Raw genomic sequence first — 17,174 nt, 5'->3', positions numbered from 1 at the left:
AAAAGGGGACCAGAACCAACAAACTTGTCTCAGAGGAGCAGCTCACATCCCTCCATGCATGAGGCCAGGCTGACAGAACAAAGCTCAGAGCATCACTGTGCCCCTGGTGAAGGAGTGTGGCATGATGGAGCTCAGCTACCACACTGCCCCCGTCCCTGGCAGTAGCAAGGAGGGGAGGTACTATACCAGATCAACTAGCATAGTCAGACAGGAAGGAAGATCCTGTGGTTAAGGCACTGTGGGGATTACAGCTCATTCCCAGGCTCTGCCCCAGACTCCTGTGACCTGAGGCAGTAACTGTCCCTCTCTACATAGCTCCCCAGCAGGAAAATGGGGATAATGACACTTCCCAACTCACAAGAGCATTGCAGGTGTAACATCCATTACAGTTTGCAGAGCAAAAATGCCCAGTAATGGGACGATAGGAATGCCTGATCACTATGCAAGCTGTGCCATCCTGACACTGTTTCTGTCAGCATCTGCACCGAGAGGCAAGAGAAATGTTACCAGAATCTGCCAAGTAAAAAGGTGGGTGCATTTCCCCAAGAGCCTCACTAGGTTCCAGACCTTTATTATGCAATCTTTGGCTAAAAGTTATTTACAGGAAGGATAAAAACTTCACAAATCACTCAACATCAGGCTAAAATGGTCCTGGAGCTCCTAGGGGGGCAGCCGTTTAAAGAAGAATTCCAGAGTCCTGGTCACTCCTTGCCTGGGTCGCTTTGCACTAGAGCCACCAGGGGTCTTGGCTTTGCTTTTGCTCTTGGCAGGAGAGCTGGGAGCAGCAGCAGGGGCCCTGACAGGGCTGGGTTCTAAGAAGGAGCTCTGCAGCTCCACAGCAAAGTGATAGTCCATGTGCTCCAGGAGCTCCCACACTGGCACCTGCTGGCCACACTTCTCACAGTGCAGCTGGTCTGCTAGTGAGCTGGCAGGGCCTTGTGCAAACCCAGCCGAGGGTGGCAAACTCTGCTCCTTCCATGCAGGTAGCTCTGAAGCAGCTGCTCCAGCTGCTTCTGTTTTTACAGTGCTCCTGGAGGCTGGGCCAGCAGAGGGGGTTTCTGCAGGATAAGGGAGCAACTCCTCAGGGGGAAGCCATCTGTATGGGGAGGGGGAGCTGCCACCCTTAGGACTGTGCATCACAAGAGCTTCTGGAGTCTGACTCTTGCCAAGGACGAGACTCTCTCTCTCACTGTGGCCACAGGGATCAGGTGCTGACAACTCTGCCTCTGCACTGGGGACAGCAGGCAGGCAGGGCTCTCTGGCCCCATGGGTTCGCTGCCTTTCAGCTGCCTTCCGGAAAAAGGACTCAATAGCATTCATGGGCTTCTTGCTGGGCTCTTTTCTTGGGCTCCCACTGCACTTGGCATTTGGGCTGGGTGCATTGGTGCCAGCTGGCAGGGTACACTGGGCATCACTGGTCAGGAAGGCAGCAATGCCTGCAGGTGAGAGTGTGGGAGCCTCAGAAAACTTGCTTGCGTAGATATGCAGAAATGTAAGTGGAGGGGACCTGTGGAGAAAGGCAGAAACAGCTCAGACTCAGCCCAAGAAGTGCAAAGCCTTTCAAGGCAGGATTGAAATAAGTGTGTCAGGTTTCACTGGGCATAATGACAGTACAGCAGCTGAGAGCCGGGACAGGACATTGGTGGGCTGGTAGGGGAGGGTGTTTTAGTCATGCCTGTTGGCCAAGCACTAGTACCCCTTCCTCCTCATGACTTTGCAGTAAGAGGCCTGGGCGCTGCAGATTGCCTGTGTTACTGCCAGGAGCAAAGCAGCACTTCCTTAAGGAATGTGACTTGAGCAGAGGGACCTGGGCCAGGCCCCGGCCCCCTGGATTCTGGCAAGAAGCTTGAACCCTCAGTACCATCTGCCAGGGGCGGGAGCTCCTGCAACTCTCAGGCTCCCAGTAAGGAACAAGCTGTCCTGAAGGAGTCACTGCTCTGAGCCCAGCACACTGCATCCTCCTGCCCAAGCTAGGACACGAGGGTGGAAAGGAAACAGGTTGTGGTTAAAGTGCTTTTATGCCCCCCATGCCCTCTCTGCCCAACAAGCATCTTGTCCCCCAACCACCACAGCACAGCCATTCTCTTCTGGCTAGCCCAGGGATGGCACCCTGAGCACAAGCCAGCCAGGTACTCATGCTGCAGCAGGTACAGCTCAGTTCATTGCAACTCCACAAGAGCACAGCCCTGGGTGCAGCCTTGCCCCCCTTTCTACTGGCACCACCGGATGCTGAATATGGAAGTTAACACTGCTTGGTGGGGGTCTAGGGAAGGATGATGCTCAATAGCTGCCCTTCTGGGTGGGTAGTGCTCACCTGCAGCTGAGTCCAGGACAAATGTGCCTCGTGTCTTCCATCTCTGAGGGCACCAGCTCTCTCTGCCAGAGCCAGCTCCTTCCAAATTCAATCCCCACTCCTGTCAGTATTCAACACAGCCCCTTTGTCCTGCATGTGTCATCTCCCAGGACACAGCCCCGCCCCCTCCTCCAGCACACCAACCGAGACCAGGAAGGGGACTTGCTCACCATGCAGCCTGCTGGACTCCAGCCACATTGCAGTTTCTGATGATCATGAAGGCATCACTGCTGATTTTGTGGGCATCATAGCGAGGCAGGGCACAGCAGCGTGACAAGGCACTGGCTCGCTGATCGCCTTGCATGCGGATGCTCACAGTCAGCTGTTTGGCCACCCGGCAGTTCTGCGGAGAGAGGACACAGCTGCAGTACAGGGCAAAGCAGTGAATGCCAGGGATGGGCTCAAAGAGGCACTCAGCCTGGAGCACTGTACTGCCAGCCAGTAACTTTACAATCCAATCCCACCATCTGTCCTAGCAGGTCCAGCTGCTGTCCATCACCATCACACTGAGTGTGTGAGGGGCTCATACACCTTGTGCATGTATGGGGGGAAAGGGGTGTAATCCCTGCTTCCATCCCTACACAGGTACATTCCCCTTTACCCACATCACAGTACAGCATATCTGCAAGGCTAGTCTCAGCCCTGGCCAGCAACGTAGGCTCTGCAGGTTATAAAGCAGCTCGTTCACTTTCAGGGGTGCAGAGCAGGGCTCCCATGAGTGAGCCAGCAGGAAGCACATGCTAGGACTGAGGTGCACAGAGAGGAAGCTGCATGACCCAAGCACACTCATCCCCTCATGTGTACCTGATGCTCACATCCTGTAAGGGAGGGGACTGGAGGACAGTGAGTAGCTCAGGGTATTTTGGGGTCAGGCCCTCCTACAGCACCTCTCTCTCTCTGGGTCCTTCCTCACCTCTTAACTCACAGTCAGCCAGCAGCTGTGCATTGCATTTTTTTTAAAAAATGCCATTTGGTTGTGTTTATTAAGAATTACTAAAAAAATTAATACATATTTGGGAGTTCTTAATAGACTTTAAATATTTAAAGCAATCAATAAATGCTACCAATAGAGTAAACATATGAGTGCATTTGTAGCTGATTACTAGAAGTTACTATCCATTATTTAACATTATTACCCTAAAACAAAGGTAACAGTTAATCTTCATGTACCTACTGGGTTTCTGAGAACTGGGCGGGCACTGCTAACAGATCCCCCTCAGCCTAAGGGGAGGATCTACAGGACCTCAGAACCCCACTGATTCCGGGGGACAACTAATAAAAGAACAGGGACAGGAGTGAGGTCAAAGGGTCATAAGAAGGGAGCCTGATGGGAACACCGAGCAGAGAACCCCAGACAGCATCCACTTCTTGAAGGCATCAAGGGAGCCGGTGGACGCTGCCCAGAGGAACTCTGCCCGGATACATGAACGGACAGAGGATCGGAAACAAGCCCCACAGTCACAGGAGTCTCCACTGGCCAACCTCCTCTCCCTGGTTGTGTAGATGGCCATTTTAGCCAGGGCGAGGAGCTTGACCAGGAGGGCCTGCGACTTTGTGGGGCCATGGATAGGGAGTGCATAGAGAAGGAGGTGAGGGAAAAAGTGCAGCCAGAAACGCAACAGTATATTGGTGAGGAGCCAGTATAGGGGCTGCAACCTGGCGCCCTCTAAGTAAACGCATGCAGGGCAACTTCCTCTGCCACTCACCACATCCCCCAGGCTGGTGTCAGACAACTCAGGTAGCGGAGACCCTGCTGCCTCTGGCCCAGCCCCACAGCAAGGAGAGGCAGAAAACCCTCAAGCCCCGCCTTACTTGGTCTCTGTCCTTGCTCAGTCTCTCCTCCAGCTCCAAGGCCATCTGCAAGAGCCAGTGCTGCACCTGCAAGCAGCACACAGCAGTGTTTGATACAGCCCCAGGAACCAACCAACCCCCCGCCCCCCACATCCAAGTAGCTGCTGTGACAGGACCCGGCAGTCAGCCCTAAACACCACCACACTAGGCAAGCTGCTGACAGCCAGAGCCTCAGGCAGTGAGGAACATTTAAGTGGCACTTGGCTCAAACTAAGACCAACAGATCACCACAAATGCGTCCAGAGAATCAATAAACCCAGGGAGACAGGGTTTAGATTTAATCTGAGCTGTATCCACCATGCCCCAGAATCTAGAGCATCCCAGACATTGCAGCACATGTCAGTACTGGGAATCTGAAAGGGACAGGAGATCTTCTAGTGACATTGTCCCAGGCCAAGAGAAACACAGCAAGTGCAAAAATCTTGCAGATTTTTAGAGCTCTCATCACTCCCGCCTTATCAGCTGTTAGTGACACAAGGAAGGACCTAACAGGACAATGTCCATTTAAACCTGGATCTGAACTCAGGCTGAGAGATTCAGAGCTCAGCTTTGTGCTACTCTGTCATATGGATGCTTAGAGAACCCTCTCCCACCCTGCCCAAAGATAAGGTGCTCTCCAGTATGGGCCCAGCTGACGTGGGTGGCATGTGTGTTAGCAGCAGGTTTACCACCACTTGCACTACTGCTATCACACAAGGACTTTCATTCCATCCAGGCATTTAAAGGCTCTTTTCCAGCAGGAATCTGGATTCCCCTTGGAGAAGAGACTTAGAAACTGAAGTAAAGGCCAGCAATCCTGACAGACACAGCTAGTTGACAGGGAATTTCAGCAGCACAATCAGTTAGCTGTCTTCTTCCAAGCTCCCGCTAGCTGCCGTTAACCAAGGCAGACTGAAAGGCAGGAGCAGCACATCTTGTAGCAAAGGCAAAATATAGTGTACAGGACATTCTCATCTGGACACATCCAGCACCCTAGCATCCAAATGGTCCCTCAGGCACAGCAGGACCATGGGGACAGAAACCCATCAGTGCCAAGAAGGGACTGTGCACACAGTTGCGGAGGGCAGGACAAAGGGACACTCCCTCCCCTCTCTCCAGTGTGCTGTAGCATATGAAAGGCTGAGAGACTCCTCTTCCCTGCTGAGGAAGGGAGATGTAGGATGTTTCCCCAAGGAATTACACAGCTGCTGTTGCACAGACTCTACAAAACCTAAGAGCCTGATTTCAGGGCACTGCATTCAGCATGGTGAAATGGAGCAGCTCTTCCAACAGTCTGAGCCCAGAGGGAGGGGGCTGCAGTCTGTGGAATGACTCAGTGGCCATCCCCATCTCTCCTATCCCAGGTCCAAACCAGTTCTGCTCAGGAGATCTCACACTCTCTTACCTGCTTCTGAGTGGTCAAGGCTACTTTCCCAGGGAAGTTCTTGCTGCAACCAATGGACTTAGGCAATTGTCTGGGTTTCACAGGTTCCTGTTCAACTCCTCTGCACATATCATAGAGCCAGGACCTGAAAGTCCCACATGAGGTTTGAGATTAAGGCTGATAATGTTCCATCTCTCCTTCCGACTCCACCTGGGCTCACTGAGTATTCAGCTCAGGAGGACCTCACGGTTCCTGCACCTGCATGTGCAACTGGGCCCCAGGGACAGTGCATACAGGCAGGGTTCAGGGACAACTTAGATAAACCACACAAGGGGCCGCATGGGACTCACCCCTCAGCACAGAATCTTTTACTCCTGCAGAGTACTGCACAGGTGGTATCCAACAGCTACAACCCCAGTGGCATTTCACACTGGCCACATCTGGGGCTACAGAGCTAGGTGACTTCACCTAGCTGAAGGAATAGGCTCCTTCTCTGCTTGGCCATTTTAAAATATAGTCAGGTGATGGTTCCAGCTCCCCAGGCAGCTGCGATGACAGCCAGCAGCAAGTTTCATTCAGCTACTAATGGGGAAATACCTTACAGCAGTTATTGGTCAAGTGCCCCAGCTTCCTCCCTGCGACAGCAGCATTCCCCAGACTAGAGGTTGCCAGCCCCTGCTCTGTGCATTGGGCATTTCAGGCTTCAGACAGGTATTCTAAGTTCCCAGTGCCCAAGCCTGGGACAGGTATTCTAAGCTCCCAACACTTAAATGAGGAGCCTCAGTGCTGGGCCTGAGCACTGCCTGCCTCCCATTCCATTCTGTGTTCTCTAACCAGCTCTAGAGCCTGGATTGTGTCCCTGGAGCAGCACATACTCCGCAGCAGCATACAGGGACAGCTGAATGGGAAACAAGGGCTTAGCCCTTGGGAGCATGGACAGGATCTAGGAAAGATCAGAAGCCAGTACACGTGCCTAGCAGACCATTACAGGACACTGCTCATGCTCCCTGTCTCAACGCAACTCTGAAAAGGCCCAGGCAGAAACTCTCCTGAGCAATAACCTCAGCAGAATGGCCTAAGGATCTACTGGTGAAGGGGAGGGAGAACACAAGTCTATCATCCTATGGAGACCTGCAGCCTAGAAGCCAGCATGTCACCTACCCAGTCTTGTCTCCAAAGTGAGTTTGGAGCTGTGACTCGCTGTATAGGGTCAACTGCCCCATGTACTCCACTCCCAGTATGTCTGTGATGGAGGCACCCAGCTTCCCTCCCAGGTGCCGGCTGCAGGAGAAGGAGGAAGCATAGAAGAGAGCTGTCACTGGAGACTGAAGCATGTTCAGCACACCCCAGCTCCCATTCACTGGCAGGAAGCAGGGTAGGTTGGGGAGCAGCACTGGCTGACCAGACTCCTTGACCAAGGAGCAACACGTGATGATTCCAGTGAGGATGGGACAGCTCATCAATTCCAAGCCTGAGATGTGGTTGCAAACGAACAGGGAGAGAAAAGGCAGAAATGCACAAAGGCAGCATCCCAGCACCCACCCTTGCTTAAAATCTGTTTGTTCACTCACTCTTCCCTGCCCTCTCCCCTGTGTCTAGCCATTCCTGTGTGGGCAGGAAAGCCCCCAGTAGTAGCTGCCTGAAGGCAGATGCTAACTTTGCAGCTCTTGAGCACAGCTTCAAACTGGAAACATTGGTAGTACTTTTCCAACTCCACCACTGTTCCTGAGACATTGTTCATAGTGAATTGTGCAGATGTTCAGAATATGACCGTGCACGTTCTCCAGGCTCCTGGTGTTCAGCTCCCTATCAGAAAGGTCTGAATACACCAAGCACAAGGAGTTTGCTTGTTTCCACTTGGTGAGCCTTGCATGTTGTCCCACTGCACTTCTTGAGCTTAGCTACACCTTAGGGAACAGGTTCAAATGATGCCAATTGAACTGGGATAGGCCATTTGGGCTTGCCTCCTTCACTGAGGTAGAAGGGAATGGCAGCATCTCCTAGACCCAGTCACTCATGGTGTCAGAATGAGCTTTCACGCTCAGTAAATTGGGCAGATCTTCCCAATAGGATCCCCCTTCTCTTTTCTTGCATGCTTTAACAAGCAGTGAATTAGTTAATATTTTAAGAGCTTGTCTACTAACAATTAATTCTCAGCAAGCTATGGTGCGAATTGACCCTGCAATTAGCTTGCCATGCAAAAATCATCCATTAATGCGCTTTGATCTAGTCCCGTTTCAAAGTGCACTAAGGAACTGTTAGTGAGCGTAAACAGAGTCCAAAGAGACAGTGTGTAGTGGGATAGATTCACACCCCAGCCTGCCACAGGCTAAATGTTCACGTCAACAAGCCCAAAATGTCTACATCATCATCACTGGGCATCTGAATTAGCCCTCATTGAGCTGAATGGGGCAGTTCACACTTCTCCGAGTTATTCCACTGAGTTCTGCAAGCAGCGTGAGCGGGAACTAAAATGTGCATCTTGGCAAGCAGACCAGCTCGAGCTGATTTTTTAAATGGAGCTTAGATTCTGGTGAACAAAGCAGCAGCATGAAAGAGGGGCTGATACACTATTGCCAGGTCCCAGCTCAGTCCAAGTCCCAGGTTCAACAAAAGCACATGACTCCCCAATACTTACATGCTGCTGATGGGCATGTGGCTGAAGAGCTGTGGGACAGATCCCTGGGATACCAGCGTCTGGCGGTTGGGCTTGTTCAGCCCACAGGCCAGTTTTGCCAGTGCCTGGAATATGGAAGAGCGTGGAAACCCCATTACTGCAAACCCCACATGCTCAAAGGACTACAGGCTTCTAAAAGCCTGCCTACTAGGTTCTGCAGCACAGCCCCCAGCTAACAACTGAAGGGCTCTCTCTAGGCTTTGGGATTCCACAGCGTCTTCCACGGGCACAGCTCTGTTGAGGACAAGATTCAGGTTCCACCACTCTTCACTCCCTGTTATTAACTAACACAGGATCTGAACTGCGCTGGCTAAACTGTCTTTAAACACAGCGTCACCTGTAACAGTCCAGCTCTGAGAAGGGAGTCAGAACCCTGCTTTAAACAGTTTAGAGGACTCCATGTGTTTAGCGTGGTTGTGTTGGCTCAGTTCTGGTCAGGAAACTGTGCTAAGATCCCAAGAGCAGCCCTCACACTCCTACCCTACTACCCACCCCATGCCTGTTTTCTCTGTCTGGGCCTCTCCTCTTCCATCCTCTCTGCTCCTGTCTTGCTCTTTCTTGCTGTGTCTCCTTTAGTCTTCTCTCTGCAAGGTCAGCTGCAACAGAGTGCTACAGAAGGAAACCTACAAGAGGCTCGTCAGTAAAAGATCACATAGTTAATGCAGCAGGAAACCCAGAGCTGCAGTATCAGAGTGAGTCAGTTCCCCTTTGCAGCTGGCTGTGTGCGTTCCTGTGGCTGCCGCTGGTGGCTGGTTGTACATTACCCAAAGCACATCCACCAGACTGGAAGACAGAAACACTGAGAAAGCCAACCTGACCCACATCACATCAGCATTCACGGGGTGGGAGGGGGGAAAGGCACTGAATTAGGGCTCTTTCTGTCCCATTAAACAGGAGTTTACACCGGTAAAGCCCTCCTATAGGCACAGACTATGCCTCCTCATTCTAGAAAGGAAACACTCACTTTAAGATCAGTCATTTCTAGAGAGGACTCTCTCCTGAGCACTTTAAAGATCTTTTCCACAGTGAGTTGACTGCTCGGGATATGCCAGAAAAACCAGAGCCCTGGCCAGTAAGTGAATCTAGTTCTAGGTAGTTTACATCTCCACAGTACTGGGCAAACATTACAGCCCATCCTCGTGCGTGATGTTATTTTCAACTACATGTGTTTAAATGTGGCCATGATGTTCCATTCTGCTCAGATTCCATCAGATGGTGACTCTGATGGTTTCATTTATTTTACTGCATAATCAAAGCATGCCACTTGAAACAAAACCACCCCATTGTGTTACACACACCTTGTTGTGTGAAATTCCAGCTGAACACCTCAGTCCAGTAACTGCTTCCACAGCTGCCCTCATTTCCTCCACAATTACTGCTCCTACTGTCAGCTGCAGCTCTGGACAGCTGATGTCACCAAAAGGCAGCAACTCAAGCCATTGGTGCAAGCCACGCTGCCGCAGATCCTCTGAAAAAGAGCACAAAGGGGATTAAAGCCCAACACAACAAGGAGTGTGGTGGTTCTAGCAAGTCAGAATGAACAGTGGCCACACACTTGTCACTGCACCTTTATTCCATGGTCAAGAGGTAAGCTCCCTGCACCAGTGCATTTAGAAAGGGAGAAATCCTATTTATGGGGCATGTCCTCTGGAAAAAGGAGAGCAAGTCACTTTCCTGCCGAACTACCGAAACAGAGACAAGTACTCTCCAACTGCACCAATAGGAGCCTGAGAAGGAGGAGATGAGGTAAGACTTTCACACACAGATCTGTGCTGTGGAATAACTTGAAACAGACTAAATGAATTTGCCTTAGATAAGATGCAAGTTGGTAGGTAAGTTTGTCCAGATTTGCAAGTGCTCAAGTATTCATGTGCACAACAGTGCTCCCAAGTGGTTGTTTGGGGACATTTTGGACTAGAGCTTAGTGCTCTTTAAAGATAATGCCAGCCCACAGATGTTTTCTTTTGAAAATGAAACTTTAGTCTGACTTTGAGCTTCAGCACCAGACCATGGATAACAGAGCCCTGGGACCAGGCACTCTGCGTGGCAAGTAGGGGTGAAAGAGGTTGGGAAGGGGCAAGCAGGGAAAGAGGAGTCTAGAAATCCTTCCCTAGACTCTATTTGCAATACTGATCTTTCACCTGTTACTTAGGTCAGCCTTGTTTCCCATGCATTAGGCGATTTCTACACAGTGCGGCCTCCATTTTACTTTCTCTTTGACACGAACTGCAGTGTAGGGCAATTCATTTTACCCTCACTTTCTTAGAGCTGAAGGGAAATAAACCAAGTTGAAAAGCAAAAAGGAAGTATTAACTTCAGGAAAAGCAGCAGCATCTGCCTGGTGGCTTGGCATTACCTTTGCAATCCACACTCTTTTTCTTTGCTGTTGCTGTTGCAGAGACATTTGGCAGTCCCTGGATGTAGGTAGTTGGGAGCAGCTCGGCTGGGATAGGCTGCCCTTGCATCTTCTTGAGCCTCTCTTGCACAGCGCCAGTCAGGTCCATGTAGGCTTCATCAATGCTGGCACGCTCAATCACAGCAAAGCGCGACATCACTTTCATCACCTCTACACTAGCCTCTCGGTATCTGCAGCAGAAAGCCATACGGAGCTCAATCTTTGTCATGCACTTGGGACCCAGCGGCCTTCCAGCCCAAAGTCTCTCCGTCTGTCTCTCCATCCAACTCCTCTACTGGCTGAGACCTAAACCAGCAGCTCAGTAGCCCGAGCGGCTGCCTAACAGATGTGCTCCTCTCCCAAAGCTGAGCTTATGTTTTGCATTAATATCTTTGCCCCACTATTCAAGGACACTAGTCTGACCCTCATGTGGATGAGCTCAGAGGCTGAAAGCCAAGGCACATCTCAGTCTGGTTTTCTAAACTTGAGGTTAGTGCTGGGGAAGGGTCTGCCCTGACAGATCCAGACACAGAAGCTAATCTACTGTGGGAAGTTACACTAGCATAGCTCCATCTCTCAGGGGTGCAAAAAACCCACAGCTTTAAAAGACGTTGCTATGCCAACCAAACTCCTAGTGCAGACATGGCCAGTCAATGGAAGGATTCTCCCAGCAACCCAGCTATTGCCTCTCGGAGAGATGAATTAATGACACTGATGCAAAAACCCCTTCAGTCGATGCAGGAAGCATCTACACTAAGGCTACAATGACCATTCCTGAGGTGCTATGACTATGCTACAGCCCTTACAGTGGCGCAGCTGCACCGTTGTAGCACTGCTAGTGTAGATGCTCTAAACCAACAGGAGAGAGCTCGTCTGTCGCCTTCATTACTCCAGCCCCCGTGAGCTATGTCAGCGCGCTGTCCACACCAAGGCTTAGGTCGGTGTAATTTGTCACTCCGAGGGTGGGTTATTCACACCTGAGGGCCATAACTCATCCCAAGCTGTAGTGCATACATAGTCTCTGCCCTCCCTGCCTGTGCCCTAGCAGGGGTAGCACAGACCCAGCCAGCGGGTTGTGGCTGGGAAAGCTTTCCTGCAGGTTCCCCACGCTTCCCTCGCATCCTGACACCGGGGGCCTGTCCGACCAGTGTCTCACAGCGCGCAGGAGGGAGGGACCCCGACCCTGCAACAGGGCGCCAGGCGCTGCACAGACACCGCGGGCCCCGGGCTCGCCTCACCTGCTGAGATCCGCCTTCCCGTAGGCCTCCGGGACCCGCGCTAGCACCAGCTGCGGGCAGCGCTTCTGGGCCTCGTCCGCCCGCATGCCCCGGTTGATCCCGAAGGCGCGCGCCTCGTAGCTGACGGCGATGATCCTGCGGGGAGACAGCACAGAGAGTAGGGCCGGGCCGGGCCGGGCCGGGCGGGGGCCGCCGGAGGGGAGGTGGGGGAGAGGCAGCACGTACCCACCGCCCCGCCATGCGTCATATTGCACCACGGCGCAGGGCTGGCCCCGCAGCCGCGGCTCCCGGCGCTGCTCCACCTGCGCGAAGAAGCAGTCCATGTCCGCCAGCGCCACCACGCGCTCCCGCCCGCGAGACATGGCCCCTGGGAACGGTCAACGGCTACTGCTCTAACGAACTCCGCGCGGCGGCGGTTTGTTTTGCTCCCCGCCCCACGCCGAGACGCCGCGCGCGGCCTGCTGGGAGCTGTAGTCCTCGCGCGCAGCAGGAGGAGGAGGAGGCCAGGAGACCCGCGGTGCACGCTGGGAGCTGTAGTTCCCGAGGAGGGAGCTGGTGGTGGATCAGTCTCGCGCCCCGGTGATATAAGCCCCCTCTTCCGGTTTGGAGAACTGGCGCGGTATGGGCGGATATTTGTGATTGGATCGACGGATATTAAGGAGCCGGGACGGGGGTTGGCGCAAGCGCATTGCCATGTCCTCATCGCCGCAGGCGCCGTTATCCTCCCTTTGCGCATGCGGTTTCCATCCTTCAAGCGTCGCGCGGTTGTTGGCGCATGCGTAGAATCCTCCCGGTCCCCACGGCACATGCGTACTATGTAGAGCCATCTTGGTCCCGGGCGCGCCTGCTCCCTCCTTTTCCCGGTGCGGTAGCCCCAGTCCTCCCCTGCTCCGGTTGCCCCGCGCGGACCCCTCCCCTCCCCGCCCTGTGCCGCCATGTCTGCGGAGCAGGTGAGCAGCCTGTGCGAGCAGCTGGTGAAGGCGGTGACGGTGATCATGGACCCGGCCTCCACCCAGCGCTACCGCCTGGAGGCGCTCAAGGTACTGGGGTAGCGGGGACCGCGTGGGGCGGCCGGGATCAGCGCTGCCCGCTCAGCACCGGGGTCATGGCCCGGGGCAGAGCTGGACCCCTGGGTCCCAGATCCCGGAGAGCTCGGTGAGCGCCCTCCCCCTCGAAACCTGTCATCCCCCGCCCACCACCCGCCTGGCTCTGCCCCCTGTGAGGGGTTCAGCCCACGTGTCTGCTCCGGGACAGCACGTGTCCGATACCCCTGAATTCTGCCCCCGCCTGAGCTGGGTTCCCTAGTCTCCGTCTGTGGGCTCGCCCTGCCCCATGGCATGGAGAACTGGCAGCCTGCATTGCCTTTAATCCCCTTGTAGGTGTTTAGGGACCCCAGTGATATGCTCTAGTAAAGGTCTGTAGAGATAAGGCAGTTTCTCAGGCTGGGCTTTGCTGCAGCACCTTTCCTAGCGTGAACATGACCCTGAAGTTTATCTCTTTCCCGGCTGGTCAGGGGGATCTGAAGAGCATGATAGAGTCTCATTTTGCTGCTCCGGAGGCTGAGCAGTGCCAGAGTCACTGAAGTAGTCTGCAGCCTCAGGAAGGCAGCTCACAGTATTGGGCTACATGATGATGAGGATTTGAGACATTGGGCATGATGCTTAAATTGTACAGAAATTGCTTACTTAGCTTCCTGTGCTTTCCAGGGAGAGTTCTCCTCTTGCAGTGGGCAGTTCTGAAGCACAGTTTTTCCTCTTGTCTCCAAACTGTCCTAATGCTTCACTTTTCTCATGCTCATTTCCATGTTGCCTCTTGATAGTTTTTGATTCATTGTTATCCTTGTTCCTTTTCAGTTCTGTGAGGAGTTTAAAGAGAAGTGTCCCATCTGTGTCCCCTGCGGTCTGAAGCTGGCAGAGAAAACCCAGACTGCCATTGTCAGGCACTTTGGTCTTCAGATCTTGGAGCATGTGGTCAAGTAAGGGAGCTCGCTTGGGCTGCATGGATGTGGTGTTATCCTAAACTCTGGAGAGCTTTTCATGGAGAGAGACTAGGCCTGCCCATGTCACAGTTGTCAGTGCTAATTGTTGTTCCCAAATGTCTATTGATTACAGCAGTGGACAGGGTGTCAGGAGATGTGGGTTCTATACTGAGCCCTGTTGTTAAGTCACCAGGTGACCTAAGGGGGCAAGTCACTTCCCATCTCTGTCCTTGTCTCTTTGTCTTTAGTATGAGGGTAATAGCATGCAGGTTAATTCAGTTCATAGATCTTAGACAAAAGATGCTGGAGACAGGCAGGGAAAGTATTATCAGTAGATCACTGTAAAGTTCTCTGCCACTAGTTTCAGATTAATAAAAGTACCTCTTGGAGATCCTTCTTTGTTGGCTCCGCAAACCCAATATTTTGTGCTCTTGGTCCTTTTCCTGTAGATGTTAATGAATCCTGCCCATTCCCTGAACTGTGCTGATATCAGTGGTGCAGGGCGCTCTAACTGGGCAGTAATTTTAACTTCAGCCAATGATGTTGCTCAGTAAGGGATTGGGTACTGGCAGAGCAAATGAACAATGGAGCCTCAGCCTCCCTAACTTTGGCAAAGGGCTGATGGATTTCTAAGACAAGTCAGTGATCTATGCCAGCATATTGACTTGGTGCCCTCTGTGTGTTTTGTTGGGCAGGTTTCGCTGGAACAGCATGCCTCGCCTCGAGAAGGTCTATCTGAAGAACAACGTCATGGGGCTCATATCCAATGTAAGAGCTGGCTGCCTCCAGGGCCAAACCACCATATGGAGCAGACTCATAGACTTTAAGTCCAGAAGGGACCATCATGATCATCTCATCTGACCTCCTGCACCCATAATAGACCCATAACCTCTGTCTAAGGGACCATAACTAAGGCTACATTTTAGTCACAGGTATTTTTAGTAAAAGTCATGGGCAGGTCACGGGCAGTAAACAAAAATTCACATCCCGTGACCTGTCCATGACTTGTACTATATACTCCTAACTAAAACTTGGGCAGAGGGACTGCGAGCGGTCTGATGGTGGTCTGGTGCTGGGAGGATGGCCTGGGACCTCTGCTGGTGCTGGGGGGCAGGGGAGGGTTGGCGGGGCTGACAGGCTCCTTTCTGGCTTTGCATGTCCCTGCAGCTCCTAGGAGTAGGGCAGGCGAGGTGCGCTATATGCACTGCTCTTGTCACGAGCTCCGGCTCTGCAGCTCCCATTGGCTGGGAACCACAGCAAATGGGAGCTGTGAGGGCGATGCCTGTAAACAAGGACAGTGCGCAGAGCCCCCTGACCTTTCCACCTAGATCAGGTAAGTGCTGCCCCACACCGTAATCTCCTGAGCCCCCTCCCACACCCAAACTGATGCTGCTGCTGGAGACCTCCCAGAGTGTTCAGGCAGCCTCTGAGCCAACCACGCCAAAAATCACAGAGGTCATGGAAAGTCATGGAGTCAGTGACTTCTGAGACAGACACACGCAGCCTTAACCAGAACCTCCGGCTGAGAGACCCATAACCTCTTGCAGAGTTCTTTCACTTTGTTGAGGTGGCATGTGGAAGTGAGGAGGAAGGATGACGTTAAAGTACAGGAGGCCTGAGTTAAATTCCAGACTGTGCCCTTTACTTGGTATATGACCCTGGGGGAGACACCATTTCCCTCTCTGCCTCAGTATCCTCATCTGTGAAATGGGGATAACTTACCCACCTCAGGAGAGTAGGGGTTGTGAGGCTTGTTTTATATCTACAAAGTGTTTTTGCAGTCCTTGGATGGAAGGTTCAGTAAATGTGGAGATTGTCACTCATTCAGTTGAAGTATAGTGCTCACTGCTCCAAAATGCATCTCTGATGTGAGAGGATTTCTGCTGCTCTTTGCATGAAGGCTAAATGTTGCATCAAAGCCATATCCTTGACTCCTGTGGAGCATGCAATTTGGTCTGGTGCTGTAGGTCAGAAGTGTCTGGGAAAGGAGAATTGTGGATTGAAACCCAAGCTACTTTAGAGTTCTAGACCTCCTCCCATTTGGCCACCACAGGAGGTTTCCTGGAACTTCCCATCCACAGCTGTCAATCCATCCCATGGAGGCAATGGTCTTCAAAGACCTACTTCTCCTCAGATGACAATCGTCTAGTGCACAGAGCCTGCCAGCTGTGAATGCCTGAGAAGCTGGGAGTTCCAATCAGGATAGGAACAGCTGGGTTGAAGGTGTATTTGTGTTTTTCTTATTGTCCGGTGAGTCTGCAGCCAGACTCCCCCATGGTGTGAATGATTGTTCTGGGCGCAGCTGGCTCCATCTTGTATGATCATTATCTTTCTCTCATAGGGTACACAGAATATTTTGGAGGAGGAAAGTCACATTAAGGATGTCCTGTCTCGCATTGTGGTGGAGATGATCAAGCGTGAATGGCCTCAGCACTGGCCTGATATGCTGAAGGAGCTGGACACACTTTCCAAACAAGGGGTATGAAGCACACCTGTCTGTCATGCTTGTCTGTGCTCTTCCAGTGGCTCCTAATTCTGGGTCTCCTTTCCTTATTTCATGGTCAAACAAGTGGGAGTTACAGTAGATTCACAGGCTGTTGTCAGGTCCCATTATTCTAGGAGATCATGTTATCAGAGATTAAACCATCCTAGTTATCCCTCTCTGGCTGTTCCCCAGACCATGATCTGGTCTTGATCTGTGTCTCTGAGCTGCTCTCTGAAGGGCTTCGTGTTATGGCTAGACTCATGGATGTGTTTGTGTGGGACATTAGGAGACACAGACAGAACTGGTGATGTTCATCCTCCTGCGTCTGGCAGAGGACGTGGTGACCTTCCAGACGCTGCCCGCCCAGCGGCGACGGGACATCCAACAAACCCTTACCCAGAACATGGAGAAGATTTTCAGCTTCCTGCTCTCCACCCTGCAGCAGAACGTCAACAAGTATAGGCGCATGGTAAGAAGATTTTTCCTGGGACCCCAGTCAGCACTGGAATCTTGGATATGGGCAAGTGAGAGGAGAATTACTCTGAAATCAATTGCTGTAGTAACACCATAGAGCTCTGTTGTGAGCCAGCTGCCGATGGCTGATGAGAGAGGCTCAGGGTTCAAGAGTCAGCATTGGTGTCAGCAGTCTGGATTTCTAGGGTTCATCCCCTGAGATGGATGAGAACCTTGCACTTGGCGCTCGGAGGCTCAGTTTGCTGGCACTAAGGTGTTGGTTTGCTTGATGCACCATGAGCTATACTAGGATCCGTTTGGTCCCATTCTCTTAGAACTCAGGTCAGAAACTCCTACTGCAAAGAGATGGTATGGGATGCT

The 17,174-nt window shown here is 52.3% G+C and overlaps 2 protein-coding genes across 7 annotated transcripts in view; one reads left to right on the top strand and one right to left on the bottom strand.

Annotated features, from left to right (window-relative positions):
* Positions 1-555: 555 nt before the first annotated feature.
* POLH (DNA polymerase eta) lies at positions 556-12,332 on the bottom strand. Of its 2 annotated transcripts, XM_032770450.2 has the most exons (10): positions 12,103-12,324; positions 11,878-12,012; positions 10,601-10,830; positions 9,543-9,712; positions 8,206-8,309; positions 6,729-6,848; positions 5,589-5,712; positions 4,166-4,231; positions 2,524-2,696; positions 556-1,507 (listed from the first exon to the last, which is right to left on the bottom strand). In XM_032770450.2, the coding sequence occupies exons 1-10, from the start codon at positions 12,237-12,239 to the stop codon at positions 661-663; spliced, it is 2,106 nt and encodes a 701-aa protein (XP_032626341.1). In that variant the 5' UTR covers positions 12,240-12,324; the 3' UTR covers positions 556-660. The 2 variants fall into 2 exon arrangements, with proteins under 2 accessions (XP_032626341.1, XP_074920348.1); XM_075064247.1 differs by having other exon boundaries at positions 11,878-12,332.
* Positions 12,333-12,674: 342 nt separating this feature from the next.
* The window catches only part of XPO5 (exportin 5), a 39,364-nt gene continuing 34,864 nt past the window's right edge, over positions 12,675-17,174 (top strand). For all 5 annotated transcript variants that reach the window (XM_075064245.1, XM_032770447.2, XM_032770449.2 and 2 more), the window contains exons 1-5: positions 12,675-12,917; positions 13,731-13,852; positions 14,551-14,623; positions 16,197-16,334; positions 16,627-16,809. In XM_075064245.1, the coding sequence (XP_074920346.1) occupies positions 12,813-12,917; positions 13,731-13,852; positions 14,551-14,623; positions 16,197-16,334; positions 16,627-16,809 (621 nt within the window). In that variant the 5' untranslated portion in view covers positions 12,675-12,812. The remainder of the gene's footprint in view (positions 12,918-13,730; positions 13,853-14,550; positions 14,624-16,196; positions 16,335-16,626; positions 16,810-17,174) is intronic.

The sequence above is a fragment of the Chelonoidis abingdonii genome, chromosome 3 (assembly GCF_003597395.2).
Source record: "Chelonoidis abingdonii isolate Lonesome George chromosome 3, CheloAbing_2.0, whole genome shotgun sequence".
NCBI lineage: Eukaryota > Metazoa > Chordata > Testudines > Testudinidae > Chelonoidis > Chelonoidis abingdonii.
This window is presented reverse-complemented; position numbering and strand designations above follow the sequence as displayed.